General features: G+C 34.4%; 1 protein-coding gene and 1 long non-coding RNA gene across 3 annotated transcripts; both read left to right on the top strand.

The window, feature by feature from the left end:
• Positions 1-5021: 5021 nt before the first annotated feature.
• LOC121264192 (protein DETOXIFICATION 40-like) lies at positions 5022-11798 on the top strand. 2 transcript variants are annotated; one of them, XM_041167265.1, is made up of 7 exons: positions 5027-5447; positions 5567-6198; positions 7517-7573; positions 9345-9583; positions 10516-10634; positions 11029-11115; positions 11457-11798. In XM_041167265.1, exons 1-7 carry the CDS (start codon positions 5136-5138, stop codon positions 11508-11510), a joined length of 1500 nt encoding a protein of 499 aa, XP_041023199.1. In that variant the 5' UTR covers positions 5027-5135; the 3' UTR covers positions 11511-11798. The 2 variants fall into 2 exon arrangements, with proteins under 2 accessions (XP_041023200.1, XP_041023199.1); XM_041167266.1 differs by lacking the exon at positions 10516-10634 and having other exon boundaries at positions 5022-5447.
• Positions 11799-13296: 1498 nt separating this feature from the next.
• Positions 13297-17288, top strand: LOC121264191. The gene is made up of 3 exons (XR_005940471.1): positions 13297-13381; positions 16661-16662; positions 17276-17288. It is a non-coding gene; the product is annotated as an uncharacterized LOC121264191 (long non-coding RNA).
• Positions 17289-18482: the final 1194 nt, after the last annotated feature.

The raw sequence follows: 18482 nt of genomic DNA, 5'->3' as shown, positions 1-18482 counted from the left end.
TTTTTTGTTTCGTTTACTCGGACTGCTCCGGGGTCATGGACCAAAAATTTGAGACCAATTATCCCTAAGGATTGGATCGGACTCAGGTCCAATCAGTTCAATTCAATCCATATGAGGTAGGAATATTTTTTTCTTCCTTTCTTTTTTTGATAGATAAATTAATAAAATCAAAATTAAGTGACCTCTTTAATGTTATGTAACTAACTCGTTAAAAAATAATTAATTATAATTATATTTATAATATTAATAGTTACTAATTTAGTACTTTAGTTGAATACGTATATGCATATAATAACATATATTATCATATGATTTATTGTATTATATATTAGTTAATTGATAGTATATATTATTTTACATTTTATATAGCTAATGGTGATAGATTAAAGAAAATTATATAATTAATTTATATAATTATTATATAAATAATATATTATATATCTAAAATATTTAAAAAATTTATACATTCGGTCAGTTTCGGTCTAATCCTCTTAAAAAAAAATACACCACGAAACTGGACCAAAAACCAAATTTCAGAAATACCATGGACCGAAGCCTAATTGGGGTAAATTTAGTCTAGTCCTGTCCGGACCGAAAAATTTTCGCCCCTTATCTTTGCTTATACGTGTTAGGTAAAGAGAATAATTGTGCGGGCACAATCCTTTTCAAGAGAAAGATAAGTAGTATATTTAAGTAACTTTTTATTCGAATGATTGACATTGCTTTGTTTTATACAATCATTTTCATCTCGTATAATTATTACAGTTTTTTTAAATTTTATATAAAATAAAATAAATAATTTAATATTTTTAAATTTTGAAATAAAAATAATATTAAAAAAAATATATTTTAATAATATTTTATTTAACTTTTAACTTCTGTTTCAACTCATCTCATCTCATCTGTGAAAATAAACGAGACCTAAGATGAGCTTTGTTCACTTTTACAACTTATCTTAACTCTTCTCATTTCATCTAATCATTACAATTTTATCAAATTTTCACACAAAATAAAATAAATAATTCAATTTTTTCAAATCTCAAAATAAAAATAATATTAAAAATATATATTTTAATAATATTTTATTCATCTCATCTCATCACATCTAGCGTTTAAATAGAACATAATTGCGTTGGCTTAGTGATAAACTTTCCTGTCGTTTGGTTGATGATGGATGCTGCTAACGAAATTTATATATATTTTCCTGTATTTCTTATTTCTTTTATTAAAGGGAAAAAGCCATACAATAACCAAACATTTTTGCCCTTTCTTTTGGTACCTCCATTAATGGCACCCACTACATTCTTGATTCTACAAAGAATAAGAAAAAAAACTCAGGACATCGAAATCCTCGCATAACTTAAAGCTTTTATAATTAATGCCGGACTACAAAAAAACCAGATAAAAGATCCCAGAAAAAAATAAAAAACAATTAAAGAAGAGTGGATCCACACATTTTAAATCCGAATGCAATGTTGATTAGAGAGATGCTTCTACAGCCATGGGATTAAAATTGTGGGGGACTTGTCCTCAGTTCATCAATACTCGATATCCAATTGTTAATATTTTTTGTTTAAAACTCTTAAACAATGTGAATTTTATATAAATATTGTATATTGTGTTTATCTATTTCATTATTTAATTCGAACAAAAAACAAATAGAGATCTCAATTGGCAAACATTGAACTGATGATATATGCCTCCACGATGTAAAAAGAAAAAGAAATAATATTTACAATTTTAAGATGTGTCAATTCTATACATTTCTTCAAAAAAGAAAAGATAAATTTAAGATTCATGTAAAAAATTATTTTTAATGATAAATTTCACTTTATTTTAAAAGAAATGGACAAAACTTGCAAACTCTAAAAAAAAATATAGCATTACTCAAAGAGGAAAATATGTGAAGTTCTGTTTCGTGATTTCTTTCTGAGTGTTAAGATAGTAACTTCAGCAATATCTGTATTGATAACAGCTGCGTGTTTTTTAATGTATTATTTGCAAAGTACTCCATCCTTATTATTTTTGTATTAGGTTGTGTTTTGGCAGTGATCACTCTATTACTATTTAATATATTATTATTATTTTATTATTATTATTTACAAATCATTTGAAATCAACTCACTACTCAAACTCAGCCTAAGACCCAAACGTTGAATGGGTGTGAGATTAACCACAAGCTATTCCTAATGGCTCATCACAAGGCGTCGCAATTAAAATTGAGGACTAAAGGGATATTTGGAAAAAGTTTTATTTCATTCCATCCTATCCAGTATTCCATCTCATCTCATTTCCTTCATAAACATTATTTAAATATAAATATTTTTAAGAAAAAAATTACTTTGCCCACCAATTCTTACTGTTCTATTTGACTGTTCGGAAATTTTTTTTTTACTTAATGATTAAGAAAGTGATTTTAAGTGTATTGGTATATTTTTTAATTTTTTTAAAATATTAAAAAAATGAGAATAAAAAAAAAAAAAAGAAGGGTTGCAAAAGCAACTAGCAACTAGTATTTCTAGATATTTTAATTTCTTTATAGTCTTTTTATCTTTTTTTAGAGAACTTCCTTTGGAGCCTTCTAATATTATTTCTTAAATAATTATATTATCAATATTATTTCTTAATATATAATTTATTTTCCTTGTTCCGTACAAACTGCATCCAACCTGCCTAGAAGTACTATTCCAGTTTGGCTGGCGGAGAGTGCTGGAAGCATCTAATTAGTGGACCATTAATGTCGACCAGCACGTACTGATTTCGATTTATGGCCAGCATGCGTACGACGTTGCCCACGATTAGTCAAGCCCGCTCGCTGGTCCTGACTCCTGAATACTAGTCCGGCAGTAGTACTGCTGACCTCAGAAAACCACCTTTCCATTGTTTCTTGTTTTTTCTCCCTCCCTCCCTTGTTAATTTGTGTCATTTACAATACGTGCTTTGTTTGTTTTTGACGAGTAATGCATGCCGGCGAAGCGTTGTTTGCAAGAGCGAGTACGGAACATCAAGGACCAGAGGCCTTGGGTGGGGTTTGGGTGGGTGGCATTAGGCGATTGAGCCGGCTTGGGTAACCTTTATGTATCCCTAGGAAGTACCAGATATCGACAGCGACACCAGAAAACGAAAAAAAAAAAAAAAAATGAGAGGCTATAATGTGCCTGCTGCAGCTTGCAGCCTTGCAATCGCAGGACTATCATTCATCTCTTGAGTTGACTCATCGATTAATGAAGACATACACCCCTAAGTCTTGGACTGTCATTCATCTCCTGAGTTGACTCATCGATTAATGAAGACATACACCCCGAGCTCCTCCATCAGCCGGCCTTTTAACTCGCCTTTCTTAATAAGAATATATTCTTTTTTTCCTCACTGTCAAAGTCTTCGCAAAGGACGTATTTCATACCCCTGACTATTTGGACAACCTGCAATAAATGTGAAGGCGATACAGGGTGTTCAGAGAAGTTTCGATACCTAACATTCCCATTGGTTTCGTAACCTGTTTTTAAAATTTGAAAATTACTCTCAAAACCTTCCACATCCCATTCCTTATATTATTTTTATTAATATTTTATTTATTTTAATTAAATTAATTCCTCTTCCAATCATCTAAACTCTCTCGTACTCATATTTATTTTAGTTTTAAATAATAATTTAAATAACTACAAAATATAAAAAAATAATTTTAAAAATATTAAAAACAATTTAAATTAATATTGAATAGTTAAATTTGTAAATGAAAGTGAGAGAAAAAAAATAAAAAAAAATTTTAATAGAATAGGAAATAGATAGAGAATGAAATATAGAAAATTTTTTAAAGATGAGTAAAATTTAGAAAAAACTTTTAAGAAATGTACTTTTTAACTAAATTATAGGAAATTTTATGGAGAACCCAATGAAAATACTCTAGTTAAAGAGATATAGGCTTGGTTTGTTTTAAATACTAAAATTTAAAATTTTAAAAATTTTGAAAACCTCTTATCTCATCATTATAATTTTTTAAATTCTCATATAAAATAAAATAAAATAAACAATTCAACCTTTTCAAATCTTAAAATAAAAATAAAATTAAAAAATATCTTCTAATAATATTTTATTTAACATTTTAACTTTAATCTTAACTCATTTCATCTCATCTCATCTCATTTATGAAAATAAACGAGATCATAATCTCAATATAAGTATGTAGATAAGAATGAATAATCTATTACTTTCAAGTGTTATTTATAGAGGTACTGAGGACGTAGATAACTATAAAATGTAAGGGTTCATCTTGAATAATCTTTTAATAAATAGACGAGACAATCACCCTAATTTATCAGCATTATCATATTACACAATCCGTGCCATTGGCTCTTGGGCAATGAGTCTTCTAGTCTTGGGCCTGTAGGTTGAGTTTGTCCTCTAATCGTGAGCTTATTGCCATAGGACCAAGACATCTCTTCCGGTCTTCATTGTTTAATATTTTTTTAAAAAAGAAAATGCAATATAATAATGAACTTTAGTTAACCTTCTATGTTATTAGTATTATTTTTTAATTATTAAAATTTTTAAATAACATGGGATGATCTAATAATAATATAAAATGTCACATTTACTATGTACAGTAGAATAGAAGTGCAGTACATATCTTTACGTTTTTTTATTTTTATTTTAAGATAAAGAAATAAACACATGAAATAAGATTTCTAATATTTATATTATCGAAATACAATCTCTTAAATAATTAAATATTCAATAAATATTATATACAGAGTATTATAGAATTCAAAATTATTTTCAAGCTTATATTTAGACACACTCAATAAATCACTAACGCAGATTTTACAATTTTTAAAAATATTAATATTTTAACCATTTTTAATATTTTATAAATATAAAGATATGGTGTACCAAACTTGTATACAGCAAAACTTAAAAATTTAGCTGAACTGATTGAGGATTATCCCTCTAACAAATCTTCCTCGAACTGCACGAATATCCCTATCCATTTTCCAATGGCTATCCTCCATGTACAACCCTTTATAAACTATTTTACATATACAAATATTTTGTGTTAAGTGTGAGAAAGAGAGAGAGAAACTGCCTACTGCTTTTTGTGTCAAGTGTGTGAGAGAGACTGAGAGGGAGAAGAAAGGATGCAGTCCACTGACAATGAGATCCATCAACCCATGTTACAAACCAAAAAAGCAACACCAGAGCCAGTGAGTTCCGCACTAGAAGACGTCCTCTCCAACACCCACCTTCCCTACTTCCGCCGCCTTCAATCCGCCACATGGCTCGAACTGAACACCCTCTTCCGACTAGCAGCCCCTGCGGTCGTGGTTTACTTGCTCAACAACGTGACCTCAATGTCCACTCAAATCTTTTGCGGCCATCTCGGCAATCTTGAGCTTGCTGCGGCCTCTCTCGGTAACAATGGCATCCAAATATTCGCCTACGGCCTCATGGTAATCACCATCAGCTGGTTTGTTCCAGATTTTGTTTACCACATTAATTATAGCGTCCAAGTTTCTCGATAAAAGATATATGTGTGTGTATGTATATATCATGACGTTTCTCTGCGCAGCTTGGAATGGGAAGCGCTGTGGAGACACTGTGCGGCCAGGCTTATGGTGCTCACAAGTACGAAATGCTAGGTGTATATCTCCAGCGATCAACGATCCTCCTCATGTCGACTGGGGTCCTAGTTATGTTTATCTACATCTTCAGCAAGCCCCTGTTGCTCTTGCTAGGTGAATCAACAAGCATAGCATCCGCAGCTGCAGTGTTTGTCTATGGCCTCATCCCACAAATATTTGCCTACGCTGCCAATTTTCCCATCCAAAAGTTCCTCCAATCCCAGAGTATAGTGGCTCCTAGCTCGTACATCTCTGCGGCCACGCTTTTAGTACACCTATTATTGAGTTGGCTCGTTATTTACAAACTGGGTTGGGGATTGTTGGGCGCATCACTGATGTTAAGCTTTTCATGGTGGATCATAGTGGTGGCACAGTTCGTGTACATCTTGACGAGTGAGAGGTGCAAATACACATGGTCTGGATTCAGCATGCAGGCTTTCTCTGGGCTCTGGGAATTCTTGAAATTGTCTACAGCATCAGCAGTCATGCTTTGCCTGGAGACTTGGTACTATCAGATACTAGTGTTGATTGCTGGGTTGCTAAAAAATGCTGAGATTGCGTTGGACGCTCTCTCCATCTGGTAAGGATCGAAATTAAGCCCTTACTAGTACTACTAATTTGCTTCAATCTTGATCGCAATGATTGTGTGCTTGGGAGCTGTACACATGATGATTTACTAACTTCTTGATCAATATCTTGGCTTGTGTGCTTGGTGGATCTACTGTTGAGTGGATACCATACGAAGACGAACACACGACGTTAGACCTTAGCAAAACCATTCCAATTTTAGTGGTCCTAAAGTCGGCTCCCCAATCGTTTTTTGTCGCTTTGATTTTTTCTGATCGAAAAATAATATTTGAGATCACTACGAATTTCATTGAAAGTAACGTGTTAGAAGAAAAATGGGAAAAATAATAGAAGTTAACAAACAGTCAACTTGGAACTTTCTACCTATTCTGCCGTTCCCTTCCTTCTGCTACCATTCCTTTTTTGTTTTTCATGAGCTGTACGTACTCCTTATCCGCACGTCGGATTTTTTTTTATCCTAGGACACGTTTCGAGAAACGGTTTTACATCATTTCAATTTTTTTAAATTTTTATATAAAATATAATAAATAATTTAATTTTTTTAAATTCTTAAACAATAATAATATTAAAAAAATAATATTTTAACAATATTTTTAACTTTAAATTTTCATCTAAAATCAATATCTCATTTTATTTTATTATTCAAACGGGGCTTCAATGCTAATTTCTACAGCACCTCTAGTATTTTTGCAAGGTGATATATATATATATATAAGAGAAATGTTTTATCAATAAAAATATTTTACAAAAATAAACTCATAAGTTTTCATAGTCTGATCACGTGGTATATTGAATTATAAAATTATTTTTATTATAAAATAGATTTAACGTATTATTTAACAACGTTTATGGTAGTTTAACAATGTTTATAGAGAATTGTTACATGGAGAGATCTTATTAAAGTAAATTCATAAACTCACATGACTTTAAATGATAAAAGTACATAATACATAGTCTATCAATTAATTAATTATTTGAGGTCCTATACTTATCTATGGACTATTTGTACAGTAAACATCAAGGATTTTTATAATATATTTTGCCTCAAATTAGGGATGTTTGGATAATATATTGAGATTAGTTGATGGGATGAGTTGCGATTAAATTAAAAGTTGAATAAAATATTATTAAAATATTATTATTATTTTGAGATTTAAAAAAGTTAAATTATTTATTATATTTTATATGATAATTTAAAAAAATTATAATAATGAGAATAGAATTATAAAAACTGCCAGTTTCTGAATTAGCAATGAATAGTTGATGATCGAGAATACGTACGTGGTTAATTATTTGGATGGATATTGCAGCATGGCGATATCTGGATGGGTTTACATGATCTCAGTGGGTTTCAATGCGGCTGCGAGGTTAGTTGTACATGTCTTGTTATTATTCCACTCAGCATGTCTCTTTCTACGAAAGAAACTGATCATGATCATGCATTAATACACACTTCTCTTTTATTTTTTTTACTTTTGCTAGAAAGAACGATTATGAGGATGAATAGTTAGGTGATTTAGATTTTGTTTGTTTTCGTAATTTCTCTCAACTCATTTCATCTAATTATTATAATTTTTTTAAATTTTCACATAAAATAAAATAAATAATTTAATTTTTTAAAATTTTAAAATAAAAATTATATTAAAAAATTATATTCTAACAATATTTTATTTAACTTTTTAATTTTAATCTCAATTCATCTCATCTCAATATCCAGCTAGGAGCTCATTGCCTAAAAAAACATCCTCTCCATCCAGCCGACTATTTTTGAAAAAAACTTTTGAGATTTGTACAGTAACTTTCAAAATAAGAAAAGTTACTGTTCATCTATAATTATTTTTTTGTCAATATTTTATTTAATCAACAAAAACACTTCTTTCAATCATATGTACTTTTTCTCGTTTCTTTAATTATTTCGTGCGCATATTTGTTATAGTTGAAATTTGATAAAAAACGTCACCTCGAGATGATCCAATATTTGTTATGAATGCTCAAGTAGTAAGTATTAATTAGTCGCACACACACATATATAATATATTTATATATATTATATATATGGATTACTGGTCAATAAAAGCAAGCTATTCGCACCGGCCGCAACTGGCTTCGTACCTCAATATACAGTAACTTAAGTTTTTGGGTTAATTTAGTGAGATTCTGTCGTCATTTTTCCAACATTTTTGTCTCTGATCTCGTTGAGTCTGACACTTCCTCTAAAGTTCTGGCCTGATAAATTGGTGCACAATCCCTATCTTGGTTGATTAATCATATACGTATAATTCACCTGCACACTTAGAAAAATACGAAAAGAGCCTTGGTGGAGGCCGAAGAGTATCTGATACTAAAGTTAGTATATTTTCTTAATAATTTGTGCTTGAGTTTAGAGGAATCAGAGATAGTTTTTCGTATCTGGGAGTTGACTTTTATACTAGGCTTTCAGGTGAGGGCAACTCACACTTGGATTCGGAGAGTCTATGTCACTTCAACTGTTCGCTTAGTCAGAATCTTTTAATGCGGCGCGACTCTTGTCATTAATGCGGCATAGAGTTCGGGGAGTGGTGCCATTAATGCGATATAGCTCCCAGAGTCACTTTATCCTGCAGACATTCTCTGTTAAGTTCCTCAATGCCTGCTGTCAAGAGATCAAGGATTTTCCATATTTTCAACCCACTTGCTTGCGTAGGTTCTTGAGGATAGGGTGTCATCGGAGAGGTGTCAAGTCCATGTTAGGGCGGCGAGTCTCATCTGCCTCTACTGTCCGCTTTCTCCACATGTGGGTTGCTTTGTGGGTGAGTTTTGCTCATAAGCCGAATACTCTGTAGAGGCCCACTAACTCTTTTTTAGAGGAGGGTTGTTGGGATTGGCTGGGCTTGTTTTACGGGCCAATGTGAGGAAAACCTCCTTACAAACACTTTTCACCAACATGTTTTAAAATATGATAATAGTTATGTAAAGACATGTTAGTATTATAAGTTATTTTATAAACACACCCTCCATTTAAAGTATAATTGCATAATGAATTGTAAAATGATTGTATCATGTTTATCATTTTCCATCTTCATAAATGACCATGAGCCAGGATCTCGTATTTTAGCTTGTGATCTAATTATATTGGTGAAAGTACTTGTGCAAAAACAGTGTGAGGGTGAGCAATGAGCTAGGGGCCGGACATCCGAAATCAGCAGCTTTTTCTGTGTTGATAGTAACTCTAAGCTCTTCCGTCGTAGCTGTGATCTGCGCCACCATAGTGCTCGTGTTTCGGCACGTGATAAGCTATATTTTCACCAGTGGTACTACTGTAGCTGATGCAGTCGCAGAACTCTCCCCCTACCTTGCCGTCTCCATCGTACTCAACGGAATCCAACCCGTTCTGTCCGGTACGTATTACTTTTGATCTTCACTTGGAATATTAATTCTGCTCAATTATTATATTAGCTAGTCTTGCCTTCCTGCATGGGCGGACGGAATTTCCTTATAAAAGCAGGGGCAAAACAGGAAAATAATAATGGACGAAAATACTGTTTATCCCTTATTGTGATTGTCATATATTATTAATTTGTTAATTTTAATTATTTAAAATTAGCGACCTAAGAAGCATGCATGCATGTGTGCACAAAAGACAAACCAATATGACGACAAACGAGGATGTTTTATATAATATCGTCTGTCCATTATTTTCCAGCTTATTTAATCGGATATTTAAATCTTGGAAGGGAAAATAATGATATTGTACTAGTCGAGTACTGGGCCTACATGTATTTAATAACTTTATCGACCACCACAAAATTAGTTTATTTTTCTCCAGAAAAAGATATATAATAATAAAAATTAAGTAAATGACAGAAAAATGAAACTGTAACCGTAAGTACATCTAAGAACCGGCATGGCCATTATATGAACTGAAATTTCAAATCTCATCATAAATTGTTTTATTATTATTTATAAATTTCCCAATCTCATCATAAGAGTTTGAGATCGCTAGCTTTTGTTAGCTAGCATGCTACGTAAACCAACAACGCAAAAAGCGTACTGGTATAGATTAACCTGTCGTTTCAGTGAATTAGCGTGATGAGTCTGTGTCTTCTCTGATCTGTCTGTTCCTTAGTGGAGAACCTCGGAGCAGTCAAGTCAGTACTGCTAGTAGACTAATCAAGATATATGTAAATTAATAACCATCAATCAGTGAAACTAGTAAATAAACCTAACGGTCCATCTATTAGTGTTAGTTCTGGGCTAGTTAAAGAATTTTGTAGAAAATGGACAATATGATATAATATTAAATGGCATTTTGTTTTGTCTGTTTTCTAAGGGGTGGCTGTCGGTTGTGGATGGCAAGCATTTGTTGCGTACGTGAACGTAGGATGTTACTACATTATTGGTCTCCCGTTGGGTGCAGTTCTTGGCTTCAAATTCGATCTAGGAGCTCCGGTACCCAAATATTATTAACGGATTATTTGTAATTATAACAACTATTTATAATAAAAATAGATTCATTTTAAAAAAAAAATAATTATTTTTACTAGAAATAATTGGTTACAAATTATAAACAGTTTTTTTATAGTAATCTTTAACGTTTTTTACTCGTTTTTAAATCCATATAATTATATAATTCTTGCAATTTGTACATCCATAAGAAAATGATTGGCTTAATTCATTGTTTTGGCTTGAGATATATACTATCAGTAAAATTTTCCAAATCTTCTACTGTGATCTTATTTATGCTGACTTAATTAGTACCATGAATTAAGGATTTCTTTTCCTTTTGAGTTTTTCAACTTAAATAATATGTAATAGAAATTGCTCAAAACGTATTTTGGTGTAGGGAATATGGTCTGGGATGATAGGAGGCACTTTCATACAGACTCTCATCTTATTGTGGGTCACATTTCGGACAGATTGGAAGAAAGAGGTAAATTCAATACTTTGTTCATGATTGGCTGCATCTTACCAAAACTAATTTATATAATTAAATCTTTCTGATCTCTTGAGTCTTGGCAATCATGATGATAACTTGAAGAAACTTGGGTTGAAGTGATCATGATGACACGCACATCAGGGAAAAATTCGGAGAAGACTATATCATTAATGACAAGATCACTACTAGTGCCAATATTTTATTTATTTGTTCCCTGCGGACTATTGTTGTGCCATCTTAATCTCAACTAACTAACATTCTTTGATCATTCAATTTGTTCAATTTGCAAACAGTGGGGGTGATTTTATATGTACTGAAATATGCAAACATTTCAGGTTGAAAAGGCAAAGAATCGTTTGGACAAGTGGGAATTAGACCCCAAGGATTAACCCCCTTTCCAGCCAAAGTGAATGGTCCCCTTGCGAGAATGGGAATTGACTCAGCTAATACTCCTGTATGTGATCTCATAAGGTTAATTCACGGCTACCGTGATTCGGCAAATAATCCTTTTCTATATATGGTCTCAGCTGCATGGTCTTAATTAGAAAGCCATCATTTAATTAAATTGGTCCCTCTTTTGCATTTTCTTCTTTTCTTTTGCCCCCATGTTCTTGTGTTATTGTTGTAACATCTGGATTGATTAGTGATTTAATGCTAGCTTCTTGGTATTTCGATCCTTTCCTAATTTGTACATTTATACGGAATTATTGGTTCAATGCAGAAGTACTACAGAACTCCGGAGGCACGTTATTAGTGACTAGCGAAATGCTAAGTACAATTCCCAAATGCACAAGCCTTGCACAAATCTTTTGTAAAAAAAAATAAATCTTACAATGAAAAAATGAGAAAAAATAGATTTTTCATACTTTTTTCATGATGGAGGTCTACCCTTTTTTTTTTTTTTTTAATAAAAGGCCTGTGTGACACTTGAATATTTTAGACTTGTATATATCATTATTCTAGTGACTGTATCATGGGCGCCAATGTCCATCTAAGCTATTCCAGCCTAATTTGATTAAAGGCCTATACTTATGGTAGAACTGTTAAAATTTAAATACCAATTGAAGAGCAGCTTGTAGCCTGAAGAAATCTGTCCCCCTTAAAACAGGTGGCCGGCAAGTAGGTCTCAAAAAAGATTCAATACTTATCATGCATGTTGAGGATAGGAGTGGCCAGGTTGTCATTGTTCAAATCAAAACTAAAGAGACTGACTGACTGACTAGGTTAATTACAAATCAAATTCAGAAAGGATAGGGACAAGCTATATATATCTTTATTTGGGTGATAAGATTAATTAACTGTTGGTTAGGCAATTGATCATCTGATAATTGCTGGATGTCTGGGCTAGCTTGAAAGTTGCAAACTTGTACGTGCTTAATTAATTAATTCACTACTATCTTCTCTTTAAATCACATGGTGCTAGTTCACTGGCCATTGTGGCCAATTTATTTTACTCGGCAAGCTACCGCTTACAAAACTTCTATAGAAATGTTGGGCATGATATGGAGTGCGGTACATAGAGACCTGCCCTTTGCCTGGGCGACGGGCGACCAATTAGGAATAGAGCCAAGTGATGTTATACACTACACTCTCATCTTATTTTGATCATATTAAGTAATATGTGGCACATTCGTCACCATTAGATGATAAAAAAATATGCAATAAATAATCATTTAATGGTGATAAATGTACCACATCATACTTAGTGGGATGAAAGTGAGATGGTAGTATGGTGTATAGAATTTTCTTTTAGACAAATATGTGTCAAAGTGAATGTTATCTCATCTTTCCACGTTGATCATTTTTCCGTGTTGGCTCTGAGCCATCTCTGATGGTCTCAAGTCGTGAATATATAATTAATTTGATTGAAATTGTAAAAAAGAGGCACCTATAGTGGGAACTCCTTCACCTTTTCTTGGAGGTTATGAAGCGGCTCTTAAACGACTCCATGTGCTTTGATGGTTGGCCCTTGATGGCTAGCCGGAGGTTACACTTAGAGGGGCTATTTACATAGCCCCTCCCCCTTTGGATAACAACTTGCATCACAAATAGAAAATCTCTCTCTCAAATGATTCTCTCTAGTCCCGAAATCTAGATTATAGAACGTGTGAGTGTTACTCTAGTATTACCATGTAGTACATTCCACCATCGATGTGAAGATTGTGGACGAGCAATGATGTTGGAGAATCTGTAGAACAACCGCACTAGATCTACGATTTACCAACGAGGTAATATCGTTTCCGCTACGTATTCTAATCTAGTATTTCTAACATCATTATTAGAGCCAAAATTGGTTGTTCCCGATTGTATTTGACGTGCATATTGTGATTTTGTTTATTGAAATATTTTTTTGCATGATGAAAATCTTTTTTCAAGCATGAAGAAAAGTTTTGTTTTTCCCCACCTGAGAAGTGGTGGTGCACATTGGTGTTAGGCCACACAAGACAACAACATTGCCATGACAAAGGAGCTACAGTGCTCCAAAAGTGTCATATGAAGTAGCGCAAGGTGGCCTGCAATGCTGCGTGAGGCAGCTGGTGTCGTAGCCGAACCTTTTAACTGAAAAAGGTACTTGAAAATGTCACATACCTGGAGGTGCAATGAGCACCTCAATGCAGTGTGGCTGCTGCTGCGTGCAGAATTGCCCACCTGACCAGCACAACAAGCTCTGTACAAAGCAGAGTTGCACACGTGGCCAGTGCAGCAGGCACTATTGTGCGCGGAACAGTGCATATGTGTAACACCCAGGTCCAACACCAAGTTGTTTTCTAATTTTTTTTTGGGTTTATATGGATGAAAGTCTCACTTGAGATTAGCAAGCATTTTTTTTGAAACCCCCTTCGAGCCGAAATTTTATTTGTGACGGATGTCGAATATATTTTCTTTTGGCTTACTAATTAGGTTAGAATCATTAAATATTTTTTTATTAGGTGAAATCCTTTTATGGGTTGAAGATTGGTGGGACAAGTTAGTTAATTTTAGAAGTTGAATCGAAAGCCCAAAACTAAAAAAAAGCCCAATCTACGCTCAAAACCCAAGCACATGAAGCCAGGAACCAGTTTCCACGCCAGACACATTCCATGTTTGATACCATGCATGTCTCTCATGCACGGTTACCCTCCTTTTTGTTCTCATCTAGGGTTTTTTCCAATCAACTCTATAAATACTTGTTTTTCTCTCTACCAAAAGAAGTTGCCGCAGCCTAATTTTTTTTTTTTAGTGAATCACCTCCTTCACGTAACTGTCATTTTCTTCCTACTTCATGCCTATTTCCACCATAGAAGCAGCCCGAAACCGCATATGCACCTCCTCAAGCAGTCAGTCCACTCACTGTTGACCCATACTCTACTGCAGCAACCCACGCATAACTGCCTCTCCACATTGCCGTCCACAACTACACCGTCCTTCGCCTCGTACCGTGCACTTCTGCAGTGCACCACCCACGGCCAGCAGGGGTCGAACTCTACCACGAGCACTCAGATCGCACGGCAAGAGACCCACCTACCGAGAGCCACTCCACGAAAGCCCAATCCCGCATATGTCCACCGCATGGAACCACCCTGCCCCAACCTCACAACCACCACCGAAGGGCAGTTCCACTGCCAAGCTCTTCCACGCCACAACCCACACGACAATTCCCCCTGCACGATGGAAGACGCTACTTCACCACTATCGAAGGACCTTTGTTTTTGCTCCCCGAAACAGAGCAATCTTGACTCAACCAACCCACTGCCCTTAAGCCACCGCCCAAGCCGTTTGCCTCAGTCGTAAAAGACGACACTGCTGCTGCTCCCAGCTACCTTGTTGCCTTTTCGTCGTTGCCCTCAAGGTGAGTCCCTCGCACGTTACTCTCCTTCTCTCACTCTTTCTCTCTCCCTCATCACACACACACACACACACACTCACACTCACTCTCACTCTCACTCACTCTCTCACTCTCTCTCTCTCTCTCTCTCTCTCTCTCTCTCACTCTTCATGTTCTGCAATTCCAGAAAGCAGCCGCCAGTTCCTCGCTGAAAATCGTAGCGACAAACCATGTCGCATGACGGTCTAGTAAGTCCACCTTGCCTCTTCATTGCACGTCTACGATTTTAATCCCATAGATAACATGTTACGTAAATACATTTCTAATAAGTATTGACCGTAAGATTAATATTTTTAGGATGTGATTGTGATGAAAACCGGATAATTTAGGTATTTGAAGGTGGAGAATAATTCAGACTTGGTGTTAGCTAGAGATTTTTAATAGATTTCAATAATTTTGGAGAGAAGATTATTTTTTAGGGTTTCGAGAATTTTAGATTTTTAAGAAAAATATGTTAGTTTAGTATTCTCAAACTTAGATGTTAAAATATGTTTTAATTAAATATTTAAGTAGGTTACGTGTTTGGTTGAAAATTTACAGAAGTACGTGACTACTTTATAGGTGACGATTGATTTTCGTTTGGCACTGTTGTGAGGAAATTCAAAGAATTTAAAAAGTCCATGTAAGCGAGATTTCTATACTGGATTGTGCATAAAATAAAATGAACTGAGATCAATTTTGAAAAATATACATGTTTTGTTATGAAAAGAAATTTGAAACGACCTCAATTATTTGTTTTGCATTACTCATGAAATTCTGTATAAGAATAAGGTATTTCTGGTATGACTAGTGTAGACATGAGCTTATCTTTAACATTCTGTTATTGAACTGAGAAAATTGAGCGAATATGAAAATTTGATAAATTTGCATGTGATGTGAAGATGTTCTGAATCTGTTTTTGGAAAATGTGAAATGATATGAATTTTAGTACTCTGTTTTGATATGATGTGGCATCTAAAAAACCTTTTGATGACTTTATGATTTTGTAACAACTCTGATTCTGATTTTGATATGGTGATTCTGATTTTGTTTTGTTCTGATATATGGCCCTGTCACGAGATACAATAGTGACCTCTGACCCTGTCACGGGATACAATAGTGACCTCTGGCCCTGTCACGAGATATAACAGTGACCTTTGGCCCTACTACGGGATATAATAGTTGTCTTTGCTCTGAGTGTAATCGCTTTGATAATATGGTGATTTATGTTCTACTTGACTTTTCGCAGAATGCACAATCCTACCACGGGGGTTAAACATGGTCTCTGTTTTGATATGATGCTCTGATATGATATGATAATATGAAGATGTTCAGTCATGTTGTGCCAAAGGAGTCTTTGAATATGAAAAGTTGGTTTCTGAATATGAAATGTTTGAAATATCGTTCTGATTTTCTGATAATATGTATTTTTGAGATTTGCATATTGAAACTGAAATAATTTGTTTTTGCATTTTGAACTTTGTAAAAATGCTCATGTTTACATACTAGCATATGCTATATGCTTACTGAGTTATTGATAAGTTACCCCTTATCTTCATAATATTTTTCAGATATTTTTATGTTTAGCTGGAAAACAAGAGTATGAAGTATTGAAAAAAATCTGATGATCATAGATGAATGAGTGCTAAGGGTACAAGTATTTTGGAGGATCATATTTAGTAGTTTTATCTCTAGCGGTTATTTTAGTACGTCAAGTTATGAATAATTTGAGTCTTTGTGGAGATGTGATTTATTTTTTTGAGATTTTTGTTTAGTATTTCTGTGGAGGGACACAGATTTTGGATTGAACAAATAAGTTAGGTATTTTGTGGAGTTTTTTTTTATTTGTTATTGATTATTGGAGATGTTCTTGAGTATTAGGAGCTAACTCTCCAAACCTCCGGGAACAGGGTGTTACAATATGGGTGGCGTGGCAGTCTCTGCCTTCCATAGATCTATGCGCCTAAAGTTTGTAGAGTAGCCCACGGCACTGCGCCTGCCTAGGGTGTTGCGGCAACCAATATCGCGCACCAGGCCTAGTGGCAGTTTCTGTTGTTGAGGACGGCAGCCAACGACGTCTTCACCTGGAGGTACGACTAGCTCAGTTGTGCTGTGTAGCCATGCAGACACTGCTGGCACCATAGACCGCAACATTGAAGGAGAAGCATCGCTGCACATTGTGCTGCATGGAGCGGCACTGCCATGGTGTGCACCATGGAGAGCGGTGCACTCTACTGCAAGCAAAGCGGCACACGCTTCGACGGCGACACTCTCTTCTGATGCGTGCAGTGCAACGCGCACACAGTGGAGAGTGGGGGCGGCGATGCCAAGGCTCGGTGCCTCTGCTAGGACCTTCGGAGTCTTGGTTAATGGCCACCCACTGCAACAGGTGCCGGTTACAAGCTGTTGTTTCAAGTTTTTTTTTTTACGTTACATTGTTTTGTAACCGTTGGCTGAAGGAGGAAGATGAACAGTGGTGTTCATTTGGTTTGTGATGAAGTTTTGGGCTGGAGGCTACAAAAAGAAATGGGCTTATGTTTTAAAATCATTTATGGGCTTCAGAACAAACTCAAATAAAGTTTTGAGATCTAGGCTAAAAACTATTTTTTTTTAAGGGATGTGAACAATTTCTTTTGGGCTAAAATAGATTTTGGCAACATTTTTTTTAAAAAATCATCTGTTCTAGTTTTGTTATAAAAGGAAAGCCCAACTCTTTTTTATTAATTTTTTTTATTTTTAAAAAAAAAAAAGAAAAAGAGGCCATTGAGTGATTTGGGCCGTGAGCCCAGCAAGCAAAGGCCTGCTTTGCAATTGGGCACCCAAGAGGGTGCAGCCCACTCGCTGTCCAAGACTAAAAAAATTTTTATGTTTTAAAAACTTTTTGCGATGTTTTGAGCCCAAGACCCCTCATGCAATAACCTCAACCTCAAGGCCAGAGTATATTGTTATGGCACAAATAGTTTTTTGAAATATTGTTTGCATGATTATTATTATTGAATATATGCATGCCATGAGATTATGAGATAATTCTTGTCACATTTGTTAAGACTTCTATTTTTATACTGCAAATTGCCTACGTTATTATTATTTGTGAATAATAATTGTTTGGGCGAAATGTGATAAATTTTTTGTACATGTATTATATTTACATGTGAAACTATGAGCTTATTTTTATCACTAGTATTTGCTAGGCTAATTTTAGGAATTAGTCTTCAAATTCTTAGAATGTGACAAAATAAAGGATTACGTAGCCTGAGTATGAATAGCCATACTTACAATTAGCCCAAATGAATTTCTTCGATCTGAGAAGAAATTATTTTTTGCATGTGACTAACTCGGTAGATTGCTTATTCTAGTAGGAGTATGGTTGAGATTGATTTGGAATTAATCTCCTATACGATATAAATTTGCGCAAAAATTAAGTTAGAAATTAATAATTAGGTATTGAGGCACAAGAGATGATTAGTAAGCTTAGCGAGTTTTCGATCTTGTGACGTATTAATTTTATTTTTAACTT

The sequence above is a fragment of the Juglans microcarpa x Juglans regia genome, chromosome 5D, assembly GCF_004785595.1.
Source record: "Juglans microcarpa x Juglans regia isolate MS1-56 chromosome 5D, Jm3101_v1.0, whole genome shotgun sequence".
Lineage (NCBI taxonomy): Eukaryota > Viridiplantae > Streptophyta > Magnoliopsida > Fagales > Juglandaceae > Juglans > Juglans microcarpa x Juglans regia.
The sequence above is the reverse complement of the archived record's forward strand: the minus strand, read 5'-3'. Positions and strand labels throughout refer to the sequence as shown.